This window comes from Copidosoma floridanum, unplaced genomic scaffold (assembly GCF_036245765.1).
Source record: "Copidosoma floridanum isolate Cflo_tuat_1 unplaced genomic scaffold, Cflo_Japanese_pri ptg000025l, whole genome shotgun sequence".
In the NCBI taxonomy this organism is placed as follows: Eukaryota; Metazoa; Arthropoda; class Insecta; order Hymenoptera; family Encyrtidae; genus Copidosoma; species Copidosoma floridanum.
The window spans coordinates 6,093,487-6,120,362 of NW_028321902.1; the positions used below are offsets into that span (position 1 = coordinate 6,093,487).

Sequence of the window (26,876 nt, forward strand, 5' to 3'; positions counted from 1 at the left end):
ATTCGGTTAAACGGTCCGATACGCGAGAGCGCCAGTCTGCACTTCTCCCCTTCCTCGTTTCGCTGTAGGTAGTCCACGTAGCCCCTAAATGGAGGTATAGTCTTGCATTCAAACGCTTCTCTCGCTCGTCCTTCCAATCGCCATGTGCTCTAATGACTCGTGCGTCGATTGTCTTACAACCTGTTCTCTCTGATTTAATGACTTGAATCGGAACCTTATATATTAGTTTATAAAAAATTCATCATTTATACATGTGAATATAAAAAAATAAAATAAAAATATCTTTACGCCTCAACTAAAGTAAAGAATAAAAAATGAAACGTAAAAGAGGGACGATGGCAAGCTGCGCCATGCGGTGGTAGCAGCTTTTCATTTCGCAAACATCTGAATTTCATAAGGGGGCACCAGTGGCAGGAGAGTAGCATCATAAGGAGAGCCGCGTGACTGGAGGGTTTACATATGCGCTGTAATCATATACGTGGAAGGATAGGCCTGCCTTGCCCTCCTCTTCCTCTCCCCAAGTGCCCTATGATAGATGGTATACTCGAGATACAGACTATTTTCAGTAGAAGGGAGAATCACTAGTTTCCTCGTTGTTCCTCTCCTTTTTATTCAGGACTACCTTTTTACGTTTGGATACTGTGGCCTGAAGTGTAAATTATTGATAAGAAAATCTCATGCCCAAATAGTGTGTGCTATTCACGTACTGTATATGTACAGTAGATGAGCAAGTAGAAATATCAACGTTTGGTCAGACATGAGCGTAAAGTAGGTGTACAGGGGAGGGAGAGATACCAAATCATGTAGAATTGCAAATTTTATACGGAATTTCACGACAACTATAGAAGAGCTAAGCATCACAATTAGCAGTAGGAGGAAATAGTACGAAAATAACAAAAGGAGAGATGCACTTATTGGAAAATCGAGCGATTTCATCTATAATTGGATGAAAATAAACTAATCACACGAAAGCTGTAAAAACAAAACTTGATTTTGTTACTGTTCCAATAATGTAAATGATAGCAATAATAATAATAATAATAATAATAATAATAATAATAAAAATAGTGACTATAGTCTTTACTCAGAAAAAATGCGTTATGAACTTTTTTTTTCACATTCCCGTATGTTTCAAGAGCCAGTACGCACAAAATTTCAAGTCCCAATACATTGTTTGAAATGCAAAAACGTATGATATGCAAGATTTGATTAGCACACTTGGAAGATAATTACGTTATAACATTCCACTCCTACTGGCTCGCTGCAACGAGAATATTATTTTCAAGGAGCCATTCACACGCGCGTACGCTCCAGCGCCCAGCAGAAGCAGATAAGAGAATTTGCAGGAATAGCTCGTATAGAAGTGACACCTCGCATGGGTAATTAATCGTTGGTAAACACAACAATAAAAGCAATTAATTCTCCATATCCTAGCTAAAGTTCGTACGTACGAGTGGGGGGGATGGGAGGTGGGAGGGAGTTAAGAGAGAGAGAAACACCCACATATAGAGACGAGGAGGTGAGGCATGTAGATATAATAGATAAGCGTGACGTGGCATTAGAAGAGATGCCAGTTTGCAAGACTAGCTCCATATTCCTCTGCAATCCCGCCCGCGGCTATACTGGCGCGAACGTGCAAGCCCCGGGAATTTGCAGCACAGCAGCTGAATGCAATTCTGGCGTTGCTTCCTCGATCTTCCCTACGAACCGCTTGTCTGTCCTGTCCATCCCTCCAAATTTTAATGGAACGTTTTGCTGGTCATTAAACCCCTTTTTCTGTCATACCTGAAATCTAATTATTTGGGTTGACATTACTTGATAAGATTAAATTTTCATTTTAAAAAATGAATCCGAAACACTAGACAATTGGTAAAAACTTGAAATTCTTCGATACATCGCTACATCAATTAAAAAATATTTATATTTGGTTGGAAGTTTTTTTTATGAAGGAATGAAGTGATATCGGAAAACTATTGTAATAAAAAATTATTCATACAATTTATGTGAAAAATCTTTTATACGTGTAGACGAGTCAAAGGGAATCAAAACCAAAATGTTTGTCTTGACGTAAGCACCTCATTAAATATTTATGGGGTATATAAGGTATAGGTCATCTTATTAATGCGATAATCATACAATCATTCTTCTCTTCGGATGCAAAATGCAAATTGTACGCGGTGCTCTTCTCTCTCGAATCTCCCCCGAGAATCGAGCTAGTTAGCGTGGCATTTTTTCCCCCCGTCCTTTTTATTTTTTTGGGGAGCACGAGCGTACGCGCGGGTTTATTGGACCGGGATTTCTCATTTGCACTTGCGACAAATGAAAGGTCGAAATTCGCTCGTCCCTACTACCCAGATGTACATACGTACATGTCACGAGCGCGTAAAAATTGAAATCTCTTTTAAATTAGCGAGTGTAAAGTTTTTTTTTTTTAAACTGGGGCGAACTGTGTCGTTATTCCATGATTAATGATGGCTTTTCCGATAATGGAGAAGAAAAAAATGGAATTTCTGACTGATTTTGTATATTCACACGGAGTCTGTAGAAGGTATATCTCGTGAATTTTTCAAGAAGAGAAAGGTATCGGAACAAAGGTACATTTATCATTATGGCCACAAAATCTCAATAAAAAATTCAACTTGCAGCTTACGGTTTTCAAATTGAATAAAATACGAGTACTCGCATCCATAAAAAATACGTTTCACAGTAACTAATTCAAATTCATACGTTGTAGAAAAGACAAAAGAGAATCGATTGATCGATCTCAGCGAAACAACATCAAAGTCACTCAATTCACACAAAATTCTGACAAGTATAAAATTGAATTTTCACACTTGTCACGTAACCCTTGGCATGAAAAATCACCTCACCACCTCTATATCGAATAATCAAATGACATTCAAAGCGGAGTCATCGTGGTGCGTGTGTATAGCATTGACATAAAATCGGGGAAACGATCGTTACTCGCCAGTTTTATTCTTCTTTAGGACCGGAAGGGGGACACACACATAACTGATTTATATTGTTTAAGTTTGCAGCAGACAGCTCGAGTGTTTATTTATCGAGTGCTGTGCTACACGCGCGAGGTGAAGAGAAAAAAAAAGTTGCACTCCATTGTCGTGATGCACATATTGAAAAATGGTTTCCGGGGCTGCTTCTCCCTCGCGCATTTTTTTTTTTTTGTTTTACGATACCACGCATGAGCTTGTCTAGCTGCATAAAAAAAAGGGTTTTCAATGTACAACGATACATCGCACGGCGATCTAGATTATCGAGGTATCTTTTACAATTGTACTTTATCAGTGACAATATCGATTTGCAAAAGTCAATTGGTGGCAAGACACGAGTACGTGCATCTGTCATCGCGATAAAAAATCTATAAAAAATCAGCAACCCTCTTGCACCAAGACAAGAGTAATGGTAAAACATAAAAAGACGTACCTCTTTGAAAATAATAATCATAATAACAATTTGTCCTAAACGATATACTGTACATCTTCACTGATTTCAACAAAATTTCACATTCTGTTCGAGAGATGGATTTTCCAAATAATCGACTTGTTAGTGCGCGCTAACGAAAAGAGGGGGTAGTCCTTAGCGCCACCCTCGAAAGGGTGGCATGTAATATTCGCAGATCTGGTTTCCAATGATAGAATCGTGGAATTCTTAACTGGGAGGAAAAGGGATGGATTGTGAGAATGCAGTAGATGGCTGAATCACGCGATATGTATACATGTGTGTGTACCTCCATACACGCTTACAACTTCTCAATTTACGTACACCAAGGGTGTAAGATAGACGCTGGGGTTGTTCCCTCTACATTTCCGACCCCACGTACGACCGTGTGCATTATTGAGACGCTCGCGTATCTCCCTCTGTGTAGTCGGTGTATGGGTGAGTGTGCATGTTTTTTGTGATTGTGGAGTGGAGGGAATCGAGTTTTCATGACTTTTACGATGATTTTTATTTATATTTATTTTTTTTTTTTTGAAATCTGTCCACTGCGGCGGGAAATGGCGTGACACTGGAAATAAGATTTATCAAACTCTAGTTGCCTGGCAGTTGCTTTTCTTTTTTTTTGGTCTGTCAAAACGGAAGGAGATAAAAAATAAAATAAAATAAAAAAGAACTCTACGTATAAAACCTAAAAATTTAAACTAGCACTGCTAGCGGAGACAGTTACGATTTTGTTTTATTCGATGGAGAAAAATATCATTAGAAGTTATCCAAGATCTTTTATGTGCGTGTGGTTAATAAAATTAAAATTGGCTTGCCTACAATACCGAGCCAATCTCAACAGCTTATCGAAAAGTAATATTTTCCAAAACTTATAAAAGTGATATGGAACTCTCGTGCAGTTACTGATGCACAACTACTCCGAATACTCTATATAAAAGCAAACTCACAATGGTCCAAGAATATACTACCGATAGAAGATAAAACGGCCAAAGGAGAGGCTAATATTTCAATTTCTCGGGCAGCCTCTGTACATGCAATATCTATGCGTCAGATGAAATTTCTCTTGGTTCCATTATATGCGAGCGCCACCTGGAAGGGAAGTAATCGAAGGACCAAATCGTCGGGGGGGCATTGCAGGTAGTGGCTGGGGCCGAAACTTACGAGGCCTCGGGAGAGTTACGGTCTCCAGGAGTTGGGCTGTACAAAGAGATATTCCATACATATGGAGACTCAGACGCGGAAGAATACCTGCCGAAGCTGGCCTATAACTCTGCATACACTCAACCACACGTGCACATGTACATCAGCAGCACACGTGTCCTTTACGAACAACTTTTTAGAAGCACATTGTGACCTGCTCCAGTTTCCAGCCACACTAGATTCCTATCTATGCACACACTGGGGGTGCTACGTGGTGTTGGCTATGCGTTTTAATTGACCTGCTGCCCTTAAACTCCCACCTTCTACGAGTTGAGTTTATGTTTGCAGCCAAGGGAAGATGTAATATTCACGAGTTCCAGTTTTCTCCAATTTTTTTTCATTTTTTTACGACGATCACTTAGTTGTCGACTCTCTGTTTAGTTAACTCCAATTTGGCAGGAAAAGCATATACGTATCAAAGTACCTACACTTTTTTACGCAGTGTTTTAAAGTATAACAGAATATTTCAGAGGAAGACTTACAACAAGTGTCGAGCTGTACGAGCTGTATCCAGTGGTCCAGTTTTTCTTTTTTCCCTTCAAAACGCGAAATAAAAAAAATAAAAAAATAAAAAAATTCAACTCCCAAAAGAAAAAAAAGATACACCCTTGGCTCTGACTTGCTCATAGAAAATTCTCTGCCACGAGAAAGACAAGGAGTGTGTGTACGAGGTAGGTATGCCCATCAGCGATTGCAGCTCACGTGCCTTGAATTATGAAATTCGCCCGAGGAATTGCAGACCCGCCTCCCTTTCTTTTCTTGGATCATTTGGGCGGATGTTGATGGGGTGAGACCATCGATCCGGTGCCCATTAGCGAAGTTTAAAAGTTTACCCACTGGACAAAGTAGGTTGAGTCAACCAAGTAAATCTTCGTGAGTACATAATATATGTACCTGCACGTGCGTATCACCACCAATTTCCCTACGATTATTTACGCCATTTGACTAATTTTTAGAGCTTGAAGTTTTATAGATTGCAAGGAAATTTCAAACAATTTCACGAAAGTCGACGAAATTCGTAAAAACGAAGTCATCCATGCACCAATTAAAACACAGTCAAATAATAACATAATAAGTATTAGATTTTTCATTTTGCTACAAGGAAAAATTAAAAACCAATATATTGAGACAAAAACAATTACAGCATCTTGAAATTCTCGGAAAATACCATCTTTGAGAGCAAACGAAGAAAAAAAACAGGATGAAAACACGTGTAGTAAGCGATCCGTAAATAATGTGGCCGATCACGCGAAACAATCAATGTGTGGGGAGGAAAAAAGACAAAGCAGAGAACAAAACCAGAAATGGTTTTCCGGACCGAAAAATACACTACCCGCGCTTATTTCCTTTTTCCTCTTCTCTTTCCAATAAACACCTATCAAAATCCCTCATCTGTAGCTTTTCCCTGGACAGAGATACGGGGAAGCGGAGGAAAATTCCCCTTTCATTTCTGCGAGTCATCCAGTGCAACCAGTTTCACTTCGATTCGGTTTCTTTTTCCCTCCTCTTTTTTTTATTACTTTTTCGTGTGTCCGATTCACTTCCAGCCCCTCCGTACTTATGTGTGTAAAATGTAGTTGTGTGAGCTCAGTATCGTTGAATGAAAGACAAAGCCTCTACCTCAGGCCTTATTCTCTGTTTTTTTTCATCCTCAAAAAGGAATTTCGGGGGTAATCACATTTCTCAAAGATTTTGTTTAGCCGCTTTAACGTTACAAAACAAAAGAAACCGTAACAAAATTTTTTTTCTTTTTTCAAAAGTTTTATTTTCACTTTTAGAAAAATTAGTCCTGAGTCGAAGTTAAAGTAGGCCAGGATGAAATAAATAATTATCATGTACGTACCAGATACACATTCAAATTTAACAAAGATTAAATACACGAATGCGGTCAAACAAGAATCACTTGTATAGTTATCAAACTAGTTTCCATAAATTACCTCGCCAACACTGTTACTCTCCCGAATATATATATATATATGTATGTGGTAATGCAATAATTCGATAGGATGAAACTGGGAAAGGAGAGAAAAATTTATCAAATTCGAAAAGCTGGATTGTCGAGTTACAGCCAACGAAAAAATAGCTCCTCTACGCATCGCAACAACACCATGATAAATATGTATGAGGAAATCACGCGTAGTAAAAAAGGAATAAGAAAAAAATGCGTTTTTCTCTGCATGACGGAAAATAGTATGAGTGTATGTACACCTATGTGTTGGCTATGAATCTTCTTCCCACCAAAAATTGCCTCGAGAGGACGGATGACACTAGAACAGCTATAAATCTCTCCTTCGCTCGAGTGAAAAATTAAGATGAACTTTCAGTCGAGGTACGCTACTCGTGCGCCTTGAGCCACTCGTCGTCAGCGATGTGCGAAATAAGAAATGCGCAGGAGACTCCAACGGGATTTTGCTGTGTTTTAACAATGGCTATTTTTTTGAGTGCTTCTCGGTAGAATGCAGCGCAGGAGTAAGAAAAAATTTCTTCAAATGGATATTACATGAAATATCTTTCGATTACAGCGGAAGATCTATACTATAAATGATTGTTGGCAGCATGAACATACGTAGCAAACTCGGCAGGGGTCACTTTGGGCTCTTACGTAGAATATCGTTTGGCCAGTTGATCGATAGTCCCTTCCAGTCAATTTCTCCTAAGATGATGGTAAGGGGCCCTTCTCCACTACCTTCATTGGAAATCTGGACGTAAACGTCAGATGCACCGGGAATTTGATTTACTCCTTGTCGCTCTGGTCCACCTCTTGGACTCACCCCCCACTTACACTTTGTGGTCTTTGCAACATGAATATGTATATATATGGAGCCGTAGATGGGTAGAATTATATATTTGTATTTACCAAATAATGGAGCGGCGTACCATTTTTCTCTTGAGGATCAGTACCTCAAGTCATTACTTGAATTATCAAGTGATCTCAAAATGATGGAGGACAAAATAAAAGAAGCAATTATACACAATCAATTAAACCTATTCTTAGTAAAAGCATAGCGTCCACAGATCCATTGTTTTGACCAATTCCTTCGACGAGCATTTAATGGCCACTAATGAAAGAAGACGAAAGTTGGAAAAAATGAAAAGTGGATCCACAGACAAAGGATGAGCTGGTCGTTGGATGGAAATGGATGGAAAGAAAAGAGTCACTCTGGCGCCGTATAGATGAGCCAACGACAAAGAAGAGTGGAATCGAAAAATGGCCCACAAAGTCTTTAGTCCCGAAAACCTGAATGCAAGATTTTCCACGTGGTAATTACGACTAATGCGTCTCTCTTGGTGTTGTTACTTGCTTTTTTTACCAAAGAAACTTTCAATAGATGTGCGGTTTCCTCGTGGCTAATCGCTTATTTCACAATGATTTTTAAAACTCCTATGAACAAACATTTTTCAGTGAAAAATGGTACTTATTATTACGTACTAAACTATCAATAATTATGTGTAATAGTAAGTAGTTATACCAGTAAGTTATATCAACACCACACTCGTAAAAATCCATCAGTATGATTGTCAACTAAATCATTAATTTGCTCTCGGTGAAAAAGCATGAAAAAAAAAAAAAAAAAATGTAAACTGCAAAAACACCACAAACAGCACGAGTGTACGTATCGACCGATGCATCACGTAACGCAATCAACAACGAACTCGCGAGTCAGCTGCCGTCAAAATTTCAGCGACGTGTCAATTTCAACTCTCCACCTCGCGAGCGAAGCAGCACTTGCACAGCAAAACACGAAATGCGGTTTTGCGACACCCTCTTTTCCCCTTCCCCTCCCTCGTTCTTTCTCGCGTTTTCGCGCACGTTGCGAAGTAGAAGGTGTTTTAATTGCGAGACCTGACGGAAAATGCAATTTTTTTTTTTCCTGCAAGTAGTAGCGCCCGTTCATCGCATGGACAGAAAATAGAAGAGATGGAACGGGGTGGCTTAATATTATTTATGCTCGTAATCATCACGATCGCGTAATTAAATCCAAGTCATAATGTCATTTCCAGGGGCGGGCTCTGTTTGCAAGCTCTGAAATTAATAATTACGCTGATTGTACGCCGGAAATTGAATTGCTGCAGGAAAAAAAAAATATATATATAATCATCGCGGAAATTCGTTTGTACCGAGTTGGATATAATTTATTAAATTGGCCCTGTTAGATGTCAACTCTACGGGTGCTTTACCTTTGATTTCACAATTATTTGTCATTCGAATTTGTGAATCTTTCCAACAACAATAAATTTTATTAAAATTACTTTATCAGTATTATCTATAATTTTACTTGGCGTTGAAGTCTTTCATTTATTTAATGAGAGGAAAGTAGCATGACACTCGAGTTTCTTTTACAAAAGCTATATATTAATACTCGTGTAGAAAATCAAGTTTTTCTTTAATACAGGAAAATACTTTTATAACATATTATTGTAGATTTTTGTGAATGATCAATGCTTTAAATCATGCATGCATTTTGGAAACGCAATTTGATTGCACCATTATATTTTCAGCATCACAAAAAAAGTGTCAAGTTAACAACTTCGAGCAAAATACGTGCCATGTTACACTATTGCCCATTTTTATGTTGATGTCAATTTATTTTTATAACTTTATTGCCACAAATAAAATCAGTGACTATCCAAAACCCACATCACGTTCGCAATAAATAAATCATGCACCAACTGTTACCACACGTGAATCTACAGGTTTTGCAAAGATGAGTCTGATACATAATACAAAAAGAAACTACGTATATTTGGCTTTATTTTGACAAAGGAATCCAGCCTCGGGCCCATCAGGGGAGGCACACGTGTACTGGAAAACTCGAAAAATTGAGCGCAAGACAACATCAGAGAAGAGAAGTCGCTTCGAGACTCGACTCGCGTTTCTCGTTTCCATCAGGCAAAGAAAGAGGGAAGAAGTGGGTGCACGCACGTTGTGGACGAAAAATGTCCCTGACGCCGCAGCATCGGGTGGTACAACCGAGACTCGCAGCAGTGCCTCTTTGTTCGATTTTTCCCCTGTTTTTCTCGTCTCGGGGCTTTTTCCAGCCACGGAAGACTGAAAAATGCATCTGGTGCCGCATGCATAATGCATTCAGGAGAGCCTAACTGGCTGCGCGGCCAAGTGACAAATTCCACCCCCTCCGATGGCTATTGAGGATCGTTTGCTTAACTTACCGACGCGTGATTATAGTGGTATATGCTTGTGAATGAATGTTGACTTTGTTTATCATATGTGATGATGCAGTGCCACAACTGAGAATTTTAAGTATCACAATATTACATTTGGTTTCTCGCTCTTGAAGGGATGAGAGGAGAGACACTTGCGCAATTGGGGGAAGAAAAAATGAAAATTTTTATCTATGCACTAATTCGGTTTTGATCAGTAAGCTGATCACACTTGTATGTATAAGAGACTAAGAGATACAGCAGATTTTGTTTATGTATTCCTCTAATGTGTACCTATACCAATGTTACCACCTAAAACCAAAAAAATCATGAAATTAGAAAATAGTAATGTATATTGAAAAAAAATTATTAAAAAATACTATTGTAAATTTCTACGATCGAAGTTGTCCTCATATGTACACTTCTTTAATCAATATAATGAGTGGTTATTTTGTCTTTCACGCGTGTAAAGGTATCAACATGGTTTGTCTCGAACTTTCGACGTACCAGCTCGAGTCGACGGCCTTTACCACATCTCTATTGCCAGTATGGATTGATAGGATTTTTTTCTACTGCGCGATGTTAGTTTCAAAAACCGTCACATCTTTGCCACTGTCTCATGAATGGGCCTGTACAACCATAAACTTTACTCTTTTTTTTTTTTTTTTTTTTTTTTTTTTTTTTTTTTTTTTTAATATTACGTGAAAAAATAAGAATTTTTCCCCCTATTTCAGATGTTAAAAGTTATTTCAAAAGTATATCACATGCATTTTGCGCACGTACACAACTTATAGTACACGTAGATAAATGCATCGGTACAAAGAGTATCATCAGTGGAAAAATGAAAAAAAAAAATAAAAAAAAAAAAAAAAATCAGAAGAAATTTTCCACTTCCGGTAGAGACATGCGTCACAATTATACGTACTCGATCGCGATTCCAGTTTATTAGGGCGCAGACTCGAATGGACAAGCAGCACTGCGTGTACACCCTATTTGTACAGGGTGATCCATCATGTGCGTGGATATACCAGTCGGTGCACTCCCAGTCCATTATCCTTCCGCCGAACCGCAAAGCCTCGTGGCAACGGTACGCAATCCTGGCCGGCCCTGCACACACGTGCCTACGCTTTACTGTGCTAATTAGGGGAAAGCACTGCTGTTCCGAGTTTACCAGCCTGACCGACCAAGTGCAGCTCGACACGCGCGTGTCCAAGGACTCACCCTCCCATCCTCTCTTTTCACGCATCGGTACACCTTACACGATTTCAATCATTTCACTTGCGTCTTCCTTTTTGGAATCATTGATTTAAAAATTTAACACGTGAAATTTCGAACAACACCCGCCATTCCGATGTTGGGAAAACATCCGCGTATTGCGCACCAAATGCACAAACAAACGCGACAAATGAAAGCAATAATTAGGTGAAATTAAACTCGTAGGGACCACCAGAGCAGGAGGGGGTGGCGTATGGTACGCACGAGCCAAGCGACCGGACCGACCGAAATTAAAGCTCGCGTCGTTCCATTTGTCTCGACACCACCTCTTTCTCTCTCCGGACGAGGTATGCGTTTGGACTTTTATTTTTTGTTTAAATTAAAGAACTTAAATTTGCATACTTTGAGAGTCACAAACTTGGAAAAATACGCTTTTGTGCAAAATAAAATTTTCGATTGACTGTTATCAAAAAATCTCACCAAATGCCATCGAGACTTTGTTTAAATGATTTTTTTATGCGTCGAAAGTGATACCCATTAACTAATCCAAGTTGATAGTGATTCCTTTGAAATATCGTAAAAGAGGGGTAGTATGAACACAGATATGATGGAGAGGAAAAAACTTCTTGGCTCACCGCAGATTATCAAAATGGAAGGCCGATGGCAATAAGCCCAACACCGAAGCGCCGCAGATAGAAAATCGATACGATAACTGGATAGGAAGGAAAAAAAGTGCCAGACTCTAAAGACCCTTTCCTAAAATTCCTGTCAGCCTTTTAATTCATCAGAGCCAGAGAGGAACAAATCAAATATTTGGATTTTTTTATGAATGTGGCTCAAGACCCTTTGTTGAAGCTTCGTTTCATGAAATTGACTAACTTTGATAGCATAACGAAAAAAACGAGAGAAGAGAGCGAAGAAAAAGATTTCGTGCGAATCAAATGGCATTAGGAGATAAGCTCGTGCCCTTTTAAAAAATCCCATCAAAAGGACAAGAGAGAATTTCCTCGTGTAATCGGACCAATTTGCCGATGGCCACGATCAGCCACACGTACACCGGTGCAGTGGAGCCGAGATTGAATGAACGTCTATGGGAAATCGTGACACGATTGATCCGTCAAAGGGACAGTGCGAGTCTGCGAGTCGGTGGTCCCGTTGTTGGAGCACATTCGCGCGAGTATTTTCCACCCGATGCCACAGGATCCACTGGCTCGTTGCTCCCTTTGTTTTTCCCTCGACATCTCTTTCCTCCCTTCCCCTCCCACATTTCGGGCTTTTGCTCTGATTATCTTTCCTTTCCAATTATTGATTTTGGCTTTGTGCGAGGAAATAAGGTTTGCGCTCTTATATATACCGTGTGACAACACAGTACTTATTAAGATTTTTTCCATGAAAACAATTATTACAATTAAAATCCAAGGAAAACAATTTAGACGAAAAAAAAGTCTAAATATCTTTAAAAGTTCTCAAATATTAAAAAAAAATACTTTACAGTGAAATTCAATATCTTAAATTTACTGAACCTATTTGTTGTTAGTACCAGTACTGTATGTATACATAAACGCAGTAGATCTCATTGTAGAAATACTCGACTGAGCTAATTCTTTCGAAAAATTGTTTATACCACTGTCATTTAAAAAAGAATTTCATAAGCAGAGAGGTACAAAGGAGCATAATAACACTTCTTTTTGCCAACCACAAGCTGAAATGAGGAGGAGAAATTAGAGAAAGTAAACATTAAAATGACCAGACAAGAAGGTAGAAGATGGCATGATAGAAAAAAACGTCTTTCGAATTCTCGAATAATATACGGGTAAATTTATACACGCTGTGTTAGCCGTAAAATAAAAAACGACTTGAAAAAAACAAAAACAAAAAGAGGTTTAAAAAAATCAGAAGTTCAACATCAGCCAAGCCATTAGGAGTATTAACTGTGGCAGAGTCCTCGTCGATGTCGGATAGAGCTGCAAAGTCTTTCCACTTTCTCTCTACCGATCCTATACATTTGGCAGTTCATTTTCCGGTGAAATTCAATCCAAACACAATCTGTGCTGTTTTTCCACTACTTTTACGAAAATTATTTGTTTGAAATTCACCTGCTAATGATACCAATGAGTTTCTCTCCACTTGGGAAGTGCACCGCTTATGGGTTCTCTTAACTCCTACTTGTTCTATACCCTCGGGAAACCACCGTAAAACCTATCCGCGAAAAACGTATAGGCGATGCGATCGCAAGACGTTAAAATTTTCATTTTAATGCTTTTTCCAGCTGCAGAGTACGTTATATATAGCACATAGCGGCGCAGACCAACTAATGGAAACGAATGGGATGTCTTTGGAAAGAATTCGCAAACACGTCGTTTCCCCCTTGCTCCTTCAATTTTGAATAAAAGTTTACTCTTCTCCAAAGTTACTTACACTTTTTTAATCTCATTCTGTCCAATATTTCTTAAGCCGAAAAATGTGATTCTATTGTGCAAAAAAACTGATATCAAACACGTATTCTGGAAAAATCCAAAAGCTCAAGCTTTGTCCTTTCCAAGTTGAACGAAAGAAAAGAAAAAGAGAAGAAAAAAGAAGAAATGCCGGGAGAGAAGAAAAAAAAACACAAGCACCGGCAGGTACAGAACGGCATCAGCAGTCTTAGGGAAACGGGCGAACGAGGTCAAGAGGACACACACACACACACACACTTGAGCCCTTCTTTTTGTGGCTGTAAGGAATACGAAAAAAGAAGGAAGAGAAGTTGTGAAGAGGAGATTAGGAAAGAAAAAAAAAAAATAGTAAAAATAATCAAAATTGCACAGCATAGGTGCTGCACGCATCATAGCGTTTTGGTTTAAGGTCTTTTTCCACACCTGTATGACGACGAGGATACTTTTTTCTCCGACCGTCATCCCTTTTCCCGAGCCTTGAATACCTGAATGCCTATAGCACGGCCATTGCCACCACCACCACCACCACCGGCGGTAACTGCAATGCAGTACATGTGCCCCAGCCAGCGCGCATATTTCGTCTTTCTCTTTCTACCCTCCCACTCCGTACGTATATATGTGTACAACTTACCCTCTGCGTCGCTGTGGTATACTTGCACCACCACTACGTGCTGTACATTCCATTCTTCCTTTTCTCTAGCCCCTATTTCCGACTGTGTTTCACCCTTTTTCACTCTTCCACCCACGACTTTTTTTTTTGTCCCTCCCGTAATGTCGGTCTGTTTAACACTCAACTTTTTCATTCAATTAAAGTTTTTCAATTATCCTCACGTAAGTAGTTGTATCGCGGTTTTTACTGTGTTTTTAATCTTAGGTACACGCACACAAAATCCGATCCGAATGACTATCTTTTTAAATATTGTTAAAAGTAATACAAGCTTTGCAAATTTTTTGTGTAATTTCATTTACATCGACAGATAAACGAGTATCATTTTTAATGTAGGTATGTGTTTACACAAAATGCCATTGGGATTACAACTGTCAATTTATTTTGGTAAATACAACCTTGTAGTTTCCGTATCTTCGAAAGTCCTAAGTGATGATTCTCTGTATGTAATTTACTTATTAAATCAATGGGTGCCATTTGAAAAGGAGCAGCATGTGTTTTCTTCTCAGAAATTTTTATAACCATCTTCTATTTTAAAACCTATCCAAGCAATCTTAATTGAGTAAAATACACCTTCACTAAATTGTTCCTCGTATATTTTCAACAAAAAATGGGGATTATGTGAAGTCGAGGACTCAGGGCCGTGGGACGTTTACGGGAAACTGGGACCATAAAACAACACCTGTATGCACGCTGGTATGCAGAGTATCGGTGTCAGTGAAGCTTCAAGTGGTTAATAACGGGGAGCCCAAAGCTGCTTGTACTTGTGCGCCATAGGACGCAGCCGAGAAAGGAAGATTCCGGCGCTTCTTGTCCGCCCAGCCCTTAAATCATCTTCGCCTCGGCTATTGTTGGGAGGAGCCCAGGAACGTCTAGTTATTAAACGTGTACTTCACGCATCGCACCATATAATAATAACAATAATAACAATATAGGGTAGAAAATAGAGGCGGGGAGTAGGTGCCAAAGGATACCCACTTCCTCCCCTTGGCGTACCTCTTGGCTGCAACAGCCTCCAGACAGTTTGGCTGGGCTCCGCATGGCAATTTCGCGTTTGCTCGGCCGCGAGATTTACTGGCTCGAGGATCCCCCGGAGGGACTCCACCTACGCTCGTGCCTCTTCCGATGTTTTCCGGGCCACCCCCTACCCCCCATTATTTATGAGCTTTAATCTTTTTGGGCCGACGACAATGACGAGTTTCTTCTTCTTCTTTGGTGCTGCTATCGTCATTGTCCTTCATACTTTTTGCTGATATAAACTGATGAGGGTCCTTTTTTCAAGGGGTGTCGGTACACGTTAAATGTTCCAAAAAAGAGTTGTCTCGTAAGGGGCGTTTTTTGCGCCATATTACCAGTGTTAATTTTGGTATGGCTACTGTTTATGTACTGTCATTAACTCATGCACCCTCTTCTCTTCCCTCACTTTCGCTCAGTGTTGTATATTCATTCGCTTTGTGCAAGTGCATAGAAGTACATAGAAAGGATAATGTCGGTTGACGTTAGCGTGTGTCAATAATATGAAAGTGAAACAATCAGAACCCAGTCGAGTGTACACACTTATGCAATATTGCAGAAATTTTCGTTATCCTCGAATTTATTATTTGAACTTGAATTGTAGTTATTTAATCCTTTAATTTTTTATACCAAATGCAGTGTCCATTTAAATAAAATACGTAGTTTTATAATTCAGTCGGAAATGTATGTGGTGAATTCAAAATAGTTTTACGATATTAAACATGAAAGAAATCAATTTGAACTTGAACGATTACAAATGTGCTTGTTTAGCGAGTCTCAAGTACCTGTTACTTGCCATTATTTTGCTTTCCTCTTGTCAATTTCGAAAAGTAACGCATGATACGAAAGATGGGCTTTTTTAAACATTTAAACTCTTCTGTCAGCCTGTGTTGGTATGTCAGGCAATTATATTTTTTCCCCTATTTAACATCAAGTGGTGGAAGCAGAAGCACCAAAGGGAAGACAAAGAAAAAAAGTTTGAGTAGCATACTGTCAGTTTGTAAACTGGATTTTATACCATTGTATTATTATTAACGTCTCCAAAATTACCAACCCCAAAGAAAAATATGGTAGATGCGAACAAAATCAGGTAATAGGCTATGAAATCCGTCGGGCATCGATCGAAAAGAGGATTTGGCTTTGATTCCCCTCACGTGGAAAAATTAGGGCAATTGGAGGAGCAGAGTACACGTAGAAAAGAGGCGGTGCACACTTGGCTCACTCGCAAAGGAAAACATAGACGGTATGACGTCAAACAAATGGGAGGAGAAAATTGAGCTTTCCAGCTTCCGGCCATATTTGATACCTGCAGATTTCGGAAAAGAGAAGGTGATCGACGAAAAGTCGCGAGGAACTCCTCCCAAGCCCACCAATTTTCCGGGACTGGGAGGAAAGAATACTCCGAGGACTGGGATTTTCCTTACAGAGGCTACTTGGGTGTATCTCAAAAGAAGCGCGAAATTCACATGATTTGGTTTTCTTTTCCTCGCACTCTGAGCCTAGAAAATCTCAAAATATACCGATAAAATGAAGTACGTATAGAAGGTGTCACGTAAAAGTGGACATTGTCGAGGACATGTATTTGAAAACACATTACCAAACTGGGCTACGATAACAACGAGATATTAATTTCGAAGAGTAGATGTAATATACGTTTGTTGCGTGCATAAATAAATAATCTTAATTTCACAACAGTTTAAATTACACAAGAGTATACCCTCAAAAGGGGTTGTACTTGAGGATTTAACTTTTTTCTTCAACTCTACATGTACAACTGCCAAATCAAAAAAAAAAAAAAAAAAAAAAAAAAAAGCCTGGCTAAGCGCCAATTGTTACACACCCTGGAATCGTCTTCAACTCTTTTGATTTCCGTTACTTCCTTTTATCCAACTATCCACTCGGCTGTTCTCTGTTTTGAAAATTCACGGACCTGAAAAATCCTTACTCCTCCCTTGCAATTTCATCCATAGCTCACGTGCTTGCGGTCGTGTGTTGCGGTAAATTTTTCATTTTCCCACTAAAAAAAGATGAAAAAAAAAAAACACCGACAGAAATAATCCATGGACTAGGAAGCCTCGAAAGCACGCGATTTCACACAACTCTGTGAGTGGAGCAGCAGGTGAGAGTCGTCTTCGTCGAGTGCGGTACGACCTTGACCTTCAAGTACTGCAAGCGCACGCGCTCGCGGCAATCCCCTGGAGAAAGGACCTCACCACCACTACCTCCTCTCTGGTTGTACTTGTACGTAGTGAAAAAGAACGTCAGCTCTGGCGAAGGTGGCGAAAATTAACCTTTTTTCGCTTTATGCTTCTTGTATCGTTATGGTGATCTTTTGCTTCTTGAAAGAGAAAACTTTGTAACATACTAAAAATCAATGCGTTGTCATAACGTGACGTAAAATTAATGTTTTTTCTCAGTCCTTTAGGTCCAATTACGTTTTACGATTGCGCTCAAATTAATTGTCAATAGCTTCTACAACAAATAGTTACGTGAGCATGAAAAAAGAGTAAATATTACTCTCGAAATTTAAAATATTCAATACCCACTGTCAGCATCAAATAAAATCAACTGAAAATAGAAATTAAAAAAAAGAAACAACAACAGATGACAAAAAGTAAGTGAAAAGGAAATAAGTGTAAGTTCTCGTCTTTTTCACGAGGACTTTTGGTGGGGCCAACGCGGATCGCTTATAGGCGTACCGTTTCTCACGGTGTAATAGTCGACTCCGAAGTCCCTGAATTAATTCTAAGATTTATTTCTATTGGATTAATCAAGGACAAGGACGTAGTGAAATCAAAAGGTATATTTTACGAGGCGTAATTAAAAAAAACAGAAACTTGATTTATTATACTTGGAACATTGATAAACAAAAGAATGAAGATAGACTCATCAGCTATCGAGCGCATTTACAAATAAAGCTTATCTTATTCGGCGTAGTCAATCGAATACACTTCTCCTCACTAACACACCCGAGAGAGGAAATTCTGAGAATTATACAGGTCGCACTATGTATCGCGTAGCGAATGCTTCGAGGGAGAGAGCACGCGCGCCTATCACCTTACAATTCAATAATCGAATACAAAGGTAAAGATTTATTTTTCGGTTTTTAACACTACATTCATCAATCACGAGTTGACTTTATATCACTTAAAATAATTCGATTTAAAATTACGCTATCAGATTCACGGAAAAAAAAGTACACAGAGGCTCGACGCAATAAAGGAAATCAAAGATTTACCCGTCCGGAAATGCAATGGTCCCAGATTCAGGAGGGAGAATCAAAACACAGATCTAACGAGTACGTATATAAAAAAAGAGAACACCGTCTACACCACTCAGCTGGCACTGGGGCCACCACTCAGTTGATATATCAGACAACTGGGGTCTTACCACCCACTCGCCTTAATCAATTCGAGAACGAGTTGAATAGCTTCGTGGCTCAAACGGGATGTCTACTCACACTCTTGAAACAACGAGGCCCGATGTCGCAAAGAGTCCCAAGGCTCCTCAGGTCACCGGGAGAAACCTCCTGTTCCCTGATAGAATTAAAAAAAAAGACTGCTCTCCCCTTTTACTTGATCCGACTCATCACCTCGGTACCCCCGAAAATCGGACCTCGCGACTCTTCCCCCGGAAAATGTATTGCGCAAAAGTCTTATAGACAGACACCGCGTCGAGCCGCCTGAACTGTTTTCCCCCGAAAATCACCTTCCCAAAAATCAACAAGAGTAGGAGCGCTACAATATTCATGTGTATAAAGATTCTAACGTATACTTATAAGTAAAACCTTGCATAAGAGTACTATAAAAGAGAGAAGAGCGAAGAGTCGAGTAATGGGAGGTGAAAGGGTGGGGAGAGAACAGGTGTTGGATTAGAGCAAAGAGACGCAGAGTTACTTTAAAACGCGAGCACAGAACTGGACGAGGATAAGCGTCAGATTACAGGACGCAATTAGACCAATTAATTATGACCTTTCCTTTCTTTTCTTCGCTCTGTAGCACTGTATACATATACATATATTTACTAACTCTTTCCTATGGATAATTGGCCATGTAATACCTTTCGTCGAATTCTAGTTTTGATGCCCCATTAGGCCATACGGGCTTTATGTTGATTAAGAAATCCCTCTCAACCTTTTCCTCGAAACCTCCACAGTTCGTGCATCTTAAGATTTGTCCCTAATTTTAATTATATCTTAGAAATATTCACTTTGGTAATTCAATTTTCTACTACGAAGGACGCCAAATAGTGAAAGAGTGTTCCATGACTCATGTAGCGGCACAAAGGGTGCAATGGAAGGGGTAAGGAAAAGGATAGCAGTGGGAGTGCTCGAAATTCAAAGCAATGGCTCCCGTAGGGCTGCCGTGTAAGTGACATATACTCGTGGAGTAAAACTTTTTGCGACTCTGATGCTTTACTGCGGCGTTTCCATGCTCGCTCGGGAACTATATGGCCCATATAGAGCTAAGAAAACGCGCTTACTTTGATAACCAAATGTAGGCCGATGTAGTATATATAGTATAGGGGCTGATGAATGGAAGCCAATTAAACACGTGATTTTCTTACAAAGGGAGGCACCTCCACACGGGGAATAAGCAGATAACCAAACATCGGAGTACAGAAGAGAGGGTGGGGTAGAGTCGCCAAAGACTCTTTTCCGACGCGCAGTCAGACGCTCATGGAGAAATATTCAAAAGTGCGCGTCAAGAGCCAGAAGAGAGGGGGTAGATCAAAGGAGAGACTCGAAAATCGCGGGACACGGAGAGAGAGAGAGAGAGAGAGGCTCGTCAGGGTATGCCTTTGAGTTTTCCGGGATTGTCTCGTCGTGCACAAACGCGCCTCGTTTGTCGGCACTTGATCCCTTTGACTCGCGCGTCTCTCGAGAGCGACTGCAGTGCGATAGCATCGCAGGGGGAGGGGGGAATAATTGCTTTTGCTCGGGCACTTATGGAAATGCCTTTGAGCGAGCTGTAGGGGTCGTCGATGAATTCGTCGGAAAATAATTTTTGTTCGAAGCATGACGTGGTGCTTTTTGAAAAAAATGGGTAAGCTTGCTTTCTCACTTGTACTAGGTAAGGTCCGTTCCAAAACTCACCGAAGAAGCCAATGAAGCTATTCAACTATCATCTATAACTTCAACGCCTGAGATAATTTTTACGTTTTTTCCTTACATAGGGTTAAGGATAATATTTTCAGGTGTAAAAGCTTGTTTCCAAATTGTCGAATACTGCATCCATCGCTGGTGGATCATTTAATTAAATGAACGTTATTAAAAGAGCACGTAAGATGCGGTACTTCTGTAGTAAAAGGGACGACGAAAGAATTTGACACAAGTGACGTCCCAAAACCACATGATTGTGATTCATCGCACATCGTGACAACATATACTAATTATAATCGATTTAAAAATTGACGTTCATGCTATTGCATGTTTAAAAAAACAATAGTAATAATCCTACCTTTAAAAAACTGTTTTCTTTCCATCACACCTCCATCTGATACCTTTACACGTGGCGTACGTAGATAACATGCCCACACGTGCTCGGCTCTGAATCATTTAGTCCACGATGGACCGACACGATGTACATTACATATATACCACAGGCACGTATTTGCTCCGGTGAGTCGTAACGCGGAGAGTTTTTCGCTGTGGACAGAATCACAATTCGACGTTCGAGGAAGGCGGGGAGCACCAGACTACTTTTTATTTTCCCCCTACTTTTTCCTCCTTTTGTTCTTGCACTCGCTGCGTGTTGTTGGTTTATTTTTCGCAGTTTATCCTGCAGTGGGGCAGCGCGAGCCAGACTGTCGCGTGCATTGTTTTATGCGTCCCCGTAAAAGGTACACGCGAGCGTTAAAATTAACTTTTAAATTAGTCTCGTTGCGCGAGCCGAGGAATGATTATTACCTGGACGGTAAAACGAGTCGCGGAGAAGAAAAGCTAAGCTCTCGAATTTACAGCTCCAACGTAAAACTAAGTCCGGAAAATTTGAAAAGCTCCGCTTTGAATAAACGATTAATCGGTGACTTGCCCATACGATCCTCACATAAAGATACGGAGAAAAACAAGAAATATCGAAGCATTGAACGTTGCCGTAAAATGACATCGGCAAGGAAATACATGTATACGTAGTCCAGGTTATATATATGAGGTTGTAGCAGCGCTAGATGAGCGATAAAGTTGGAAATGGGCAGGGCAGCTCGGCCGATTAGCATATTTGTGTTGCGAAGGCTCGTGCACGTTGACGACGCCACGGGGAGATTAAGGATAATTGATATTAATCGAGGCTGGCTATGCGTGTACTATTATAAGCTCAGACGTGGCTGGGAGAGGGCGAGGGTCTGTTGACCCCACAAATGACTGGTGTGTGGTCTTCAGAGTATTCGAGTGACTTGACTCTCAATAAATAAGTTATACACTATACGTTGTCTGGTGAAATCCTCCGTCTTAGAGACACTTTTCTTCGAGACATCCTCGCTGTACTGAGTCAAGTAAGACTCGACCTCGAGGTTTTGCAGAATTAGTCATAATAAACCTTATTTTAAGTTTCGATAATTTTATGCTGAATATGTATTTTTGCTACAAAAATTATTGCGCTGTCTGCAAAAGTAATCGTGGTAAGGATAAAGGTTTGTAACTTGTCGATATGCATTGAAAGCAAACGAAAAAAAGGTATCATTTCGTATGAAGTGAAGAGCAGCTCTTTATGTACTTACTATGGTTTTATTTCAAGACTAAATTGCAACTCAGTTTATTCTAAAGTCTTGAAAAGGATAACAAAAAGGACCACTGAATCGTCGAAAAAATAGAGTAAAAGTACGGACAGTTAACGAACCCCAATGATTTTTTTCCATGTTTGTGATGGCCTGTTTAATAATCCTCTTTTTTCTCTTTTCCAAGTAATTATAAGTTTTAATAATTTCTACGATAGAAAAATTGCATCCACCAGCAGTAAAGTGGATCGCTAAACGCAGCGGGAAACAAGAAAGCTGGCAATCGTTACGTTTGCATTGAGGAGGAGAAAAAATAAAGGGTAAGTAGAAAAAGTTTCATTTTAAGTCGAATAACAAAGAAAAATGTCGATGCTATTTTTAAAACTAAAGAAGGAGCGCCCGAACAAGGTCAAAAAGTTAAAGGACCCCGGGCGGGGAAAAAGTTCAAAAAATCTTGGGCAGCCCCTTGCGCCTCGTCGACGGATGAGTTTCACAAGTGCGCGCGAAGAGAACGAGGTAGGTAACGGGAAATGACAAAGTACCGCTCGGCTTTCCCGCTTTTCTGGAGTATGCGCGTGAAATTGCACGACAAGGTGAGAGGGAAAAAGACACCATCATCCCTCGGATGCAAATAATTTCAACGTGGAAGACGTTTTTTTTTTTTTTTTTTGAGGTCACGAAGTCTCCGTATACGTCAAGCAATCGACCTGGTCTCTCTTACCTGGTCCTTCCTTTATTTCCTTAAAACGTTTACTCGCAGAGCAGCCAAGTCATTATTTTCTATTGTCTCGAACTTTGTACAATTTGCATTCACAAGAAGGCCGGTGCCACAGAGAGATACATTTGTGCCTTCAAGGAAGGTCTCAAAAGTACATAAGCTGACTTGGACGAGGGTATAATAACCCTAAATAAAACTATGAAAAACTCATCGCGTGTCTCGGGCTCTTAAAACTGCTCCAGAGTCACGTGAAACAAAGAGCGAGGGCTCGCCGTGAAGTTTTGCCTCCAAAAATAGCGGAGCTGTAACCTGTGGTCCGAAAACAGGGAGGTGAAAATATTTATTCATAACGTCTTGAAAAGCTAGATTTCGCTCCAACTCTAGACCTATAAAATACTTATCGATTAGATTACACGCGTGCTTGAAACTAAAAATCATCCGACAATTGGGGGAAAAATACAAGTAGTAGCTTAGTGGTACCCAAAATTAAAACAGAAGCTGTTTTGCCATGTACAGTTGTAGAGAGTTTGCTGCATTATTTTCACAGTCAGAGAGAGTTTGAGCCAGTAACCGCTCGTGGACTTACGTACACACAACCTGCCGTTTTATTGGAATTGTGAAGCACAATAAAAGTATTTAGAAAATTATTTGACTATATAACATGTAGGATTTACCAAGAAATAAGAATATAAAGGATTTACGCGATGTAAGTACAGTTTGACATTTATTAATGAATTATACTTGGCTGCCGCAATGAATAGTAATTTCATGGAAGTGTACAGAAAAAAAGAGAACATAAGAGAGACAAAAAATAAAATAAAATAAATAAATAGAAGCGAAAGAAAAAAAAGCCTCACAGAAACAAGTCACTAAAACCAATTAGCAGGAGAAAATTCGCACAAAGGAGGGGGTATGATTACGGAATCACATTAACGTTAAGATACGTATAGTAGCCGTGCAGCTCCAGCTGGACTCGATATTCTCGAGCGCGGGAGCTGGTGAAATGAGCAAAGAGGAGAGAAAAAGAGCTGTTTAACGCCGCAATGCAGGGGAAGGACTGTCGTCTATTTCCACTACTACAGCGATATTCGCTCTTCCCTCCCCACCTTTTTCATGGAGGAGTATTATATGATTTTGTTTATATTGCACGTTTGCGTGTGAGGGTATACGATGAAAGGGTAACGGTGTTATTCTCAACTATATGCTAGGTGTCGATGAACACGAGTTCAAAGGGGCTAGTTACAGCTTTTGCCTTTGTAAAATCTCTTGAGTATCACTGTTGCGGGGCATTCAACCCAACCTGGATCTTCAATAATGAAAATATCGTAAAATGAGCGATAATTTGGGTTCGTTGAAATTCGTTGAGATATTTTTTTTAATTCGCGTGCACTTAGACGTACTAATCTTTTTAAACATAATTTTGACAACAACCTTCTAGACAGTTCACTAAGAAGACTACAAAGTCATGGAAGTACTTAAAGTTCGAAATTCTAGGCTAATAAAATGGCCTGAATTTTAATCACCTGTATCTTCGTAAATAACTGAGTTATCGCGAAATAAGCAATAATCATTAAATAATTAAAATTTATAAAAATTTTTTTTTTATTCACGCAAACCAGCGTTGAGTCAAGGCTTGGAAAATCATTTTGACAATCAAAATAACTTTCTAGAGAGTTCCTCATATCACTACAAACGATAGCAAAGCAATGCATTAACTGAAAGTTCGAAATTTACGGCTAGAGAAATAGCCAAAACTTTAAACTCCTATATCTCCATAAATAATAGAGTTAACGCGAAATAAGCGATAACTTTGGATCATTCAAAATTCATGAAAATCGCATATGTATACTCGTATGAACATTATAGTTGATTATAAACTTACCAGTTCTCCATCCTGCACCTGTTGTCCCTCGTCTTGCAGTTGGCTTTGAAGTCGTCGTACAGCTTCACGCAAGATTTTTCTCGGTTGCAGACGCTCAAGGCGTGGTTGCACGTTGGTAGCGAATCCATTGTGTACGGATCCTTCTCTATTATAGGAAAAAAAAAATTTTATCATCAAAAACATTTTAAATCCTTCTTGTAAAATTACTGTAGAGAAGCCTATTGAAATCCCTCCATGATTAAATATGCTTACTTGTGTACTAAATGTGTTATTTATCACAAAATTGAGAAGAATAGTTTTATTTTTTTTAAGGAGAATGCATAGCTTATGGTGACACTACGATATATACTACGACTCGTTCAAAAAATTTTGAAATGTTCATAAAATGGCTGACTACATTTTGTATATACTACTTGTACCCAAGTAGTTTTTATTTTTTCTCATGAGTTGTGTTAATATTGATTTAACTATGAAGTGTGATGGCTGACCATATCTGTTATATACTACTGAAATTTTTTTTTTTTTTTTTTTAACCAAAAAAATCATATGTTTATCACATAGCATGTTCAAATGCGATCAATCACCATGAGGAGAAAGAGTGAGGGAAAAATATATAATAGCTAGGCCTTCTGAAACGGGAAGTGCTAATGAAAAAAATTCTATTTCAATGAAAATCAGAAGAAGATTCATTAAATTCAATAAATGTTTACAAACAATCATCATACCATGGAACTTTTGGTTTTTCATTACGACTCTATAGTGTTAAAATTGGAACAAATAGTTCACAGATAAAAAGTAAGTGGACATGACTTTTATTTTTATATGTAGATTTTTCAAAGTGGTAATTTCGATTGCAAAACTGCATATAAAAAGTAAGTAACCAAAGAAGTGAAGTAATGCTACATTCAAAAAAGTGGCTTTTTGAAATGATTCCCTACAAAATTTTTCTTTGTGCAGCAACAGAAATGTAGGTCTGAAAATAACGTTCTCACTGGATGTAAATTGACTACGAAGGACAAAAGGAAGAAAAAGGATACCTAACCGGGTGCATTCTAAAGATCGAAATTTAATTAGCTGGAAGGAGAGGGGTGAAATATTCAGATAAAAGTCACGGAACAAATTTGAACCTCGGAGATACTACGAAGAAAATAGTGCCTTTTTCTACTGCTGCAGTTACTGTTCTTACAGGTCTTCGATATGCGTGGCATTTTAATTACACCCAACTAGCCAAACCTTTTTAATCAAAAATGTATGTGAATGTAGCTGGGAGACAATAAGTTTGTTAATAATTTTTTTCTTTTCTTTGAAAAATTTATTTTTAATGTCAGTAAAAGAAAATTGAGGGCTATTTCCTACAAAGTGTTTAAAAAATGAAAAGAATCGATTTCGTCATCGATTTCGCCGCAAGGCAAGGAAACTAGTTGTTCTGTTAAAGGAAGTTCCATAGAAGCAATTCCCGATCTTCATCCCCGAATGACCTATTTTCTGGTGACAGCATTACTACTCCAGTCACCGGAAGTATCTCACTTGTGTGCAGAGCAAAGACGAGCAAACATATCCGCGAAGAGAAGGAAAAAAGCATAAAAATCGATGATGAAAAACGAGACTTTTATGATTCTTTTTTTCCAGCACGCGAGTGAGCATCCGATGAGCCCTCGAGAGAATCGTCTTCCTTCCTTTTGAACCGAGGAAAAAAAAAAGCAGCGGCTAAGCTGGAAAGGAGAGGCTGAGGTATCGGGAATCATCCGCGAGTCGTGACGAGCAAAGCCCTTGGGAAGACGAACAATGGAACGGCGGCTGGAGAAGAAGGAGAAAAGGTACAAAAGCGGAGGAGAAGCTCCACATAAGGAGATACGACTCCATGTCAAAGATACGGCACGTCTTTTGTTTCGGAGCCAAGTTAAATACTTCTCTTGCAGGTCAGAGGCGACGATTTTCACTGGGGGAAGGGGAGGGGGACTTATTTCAGCCCCAAATAACCAAGGCGTGATTATGGCTACGGGGTAAAATTGGCGCAGCTAAATATGCCCGTCCGACCTCGACTAAGGAGTGCCGTGGACTTTGACAAAGTTTGGGTTCAAAAGGAAGATAAAAAAATAAAAGCACTAGCCCCCAGAGTGACCGAATCTCGTAAGACTCGTGTGATTGCAATTCACCCCATGGAGAGGGTCAGCTCATAGATACATCACGTGTTGAATCGCGTAGTGGATGCTGCTATCAAATGGCACTGGCCATAGTAGCCAATTTCGCATTAATTGCACGCGTGCGAGAGACGAGTCCTTAATCTGCTTTTCAATAAACGGTATACGTATATCGTGAGCCACGCAATCGACTCTCTCTAGCTGTCAAGCCGATCATCAATCGGCACGAACTAATGGGAATTTCGTGTACGGCGTTTGATGCGATTTTTTT

General features: G+C 39.5%; 1 protein-coding gene across 1 annotated transcript in view; it reads right to left on the reverse strand.

Annotated features, from left to right (window-relative positions):
• Positions 1 to 26,876, reverse strand: part of Gfrl (Glial cell line-derived neurotrophic family receptor-like) — a 143,592-nt gene that overhangs the window by 50,641 nt on the left and 66,075 nt on the right. The window contains exon 5 of the mRNA XM_089595495.1: positions 24,465 to 24,609. Within this exon, the coding sequence (XP_089451621.1) occupies positions 24,465 to 24,609 (145 nt within the window). The remainder of the gene's footprint in view (positions 1 to 24,464; positions 24,610 to 26,876) is intronic.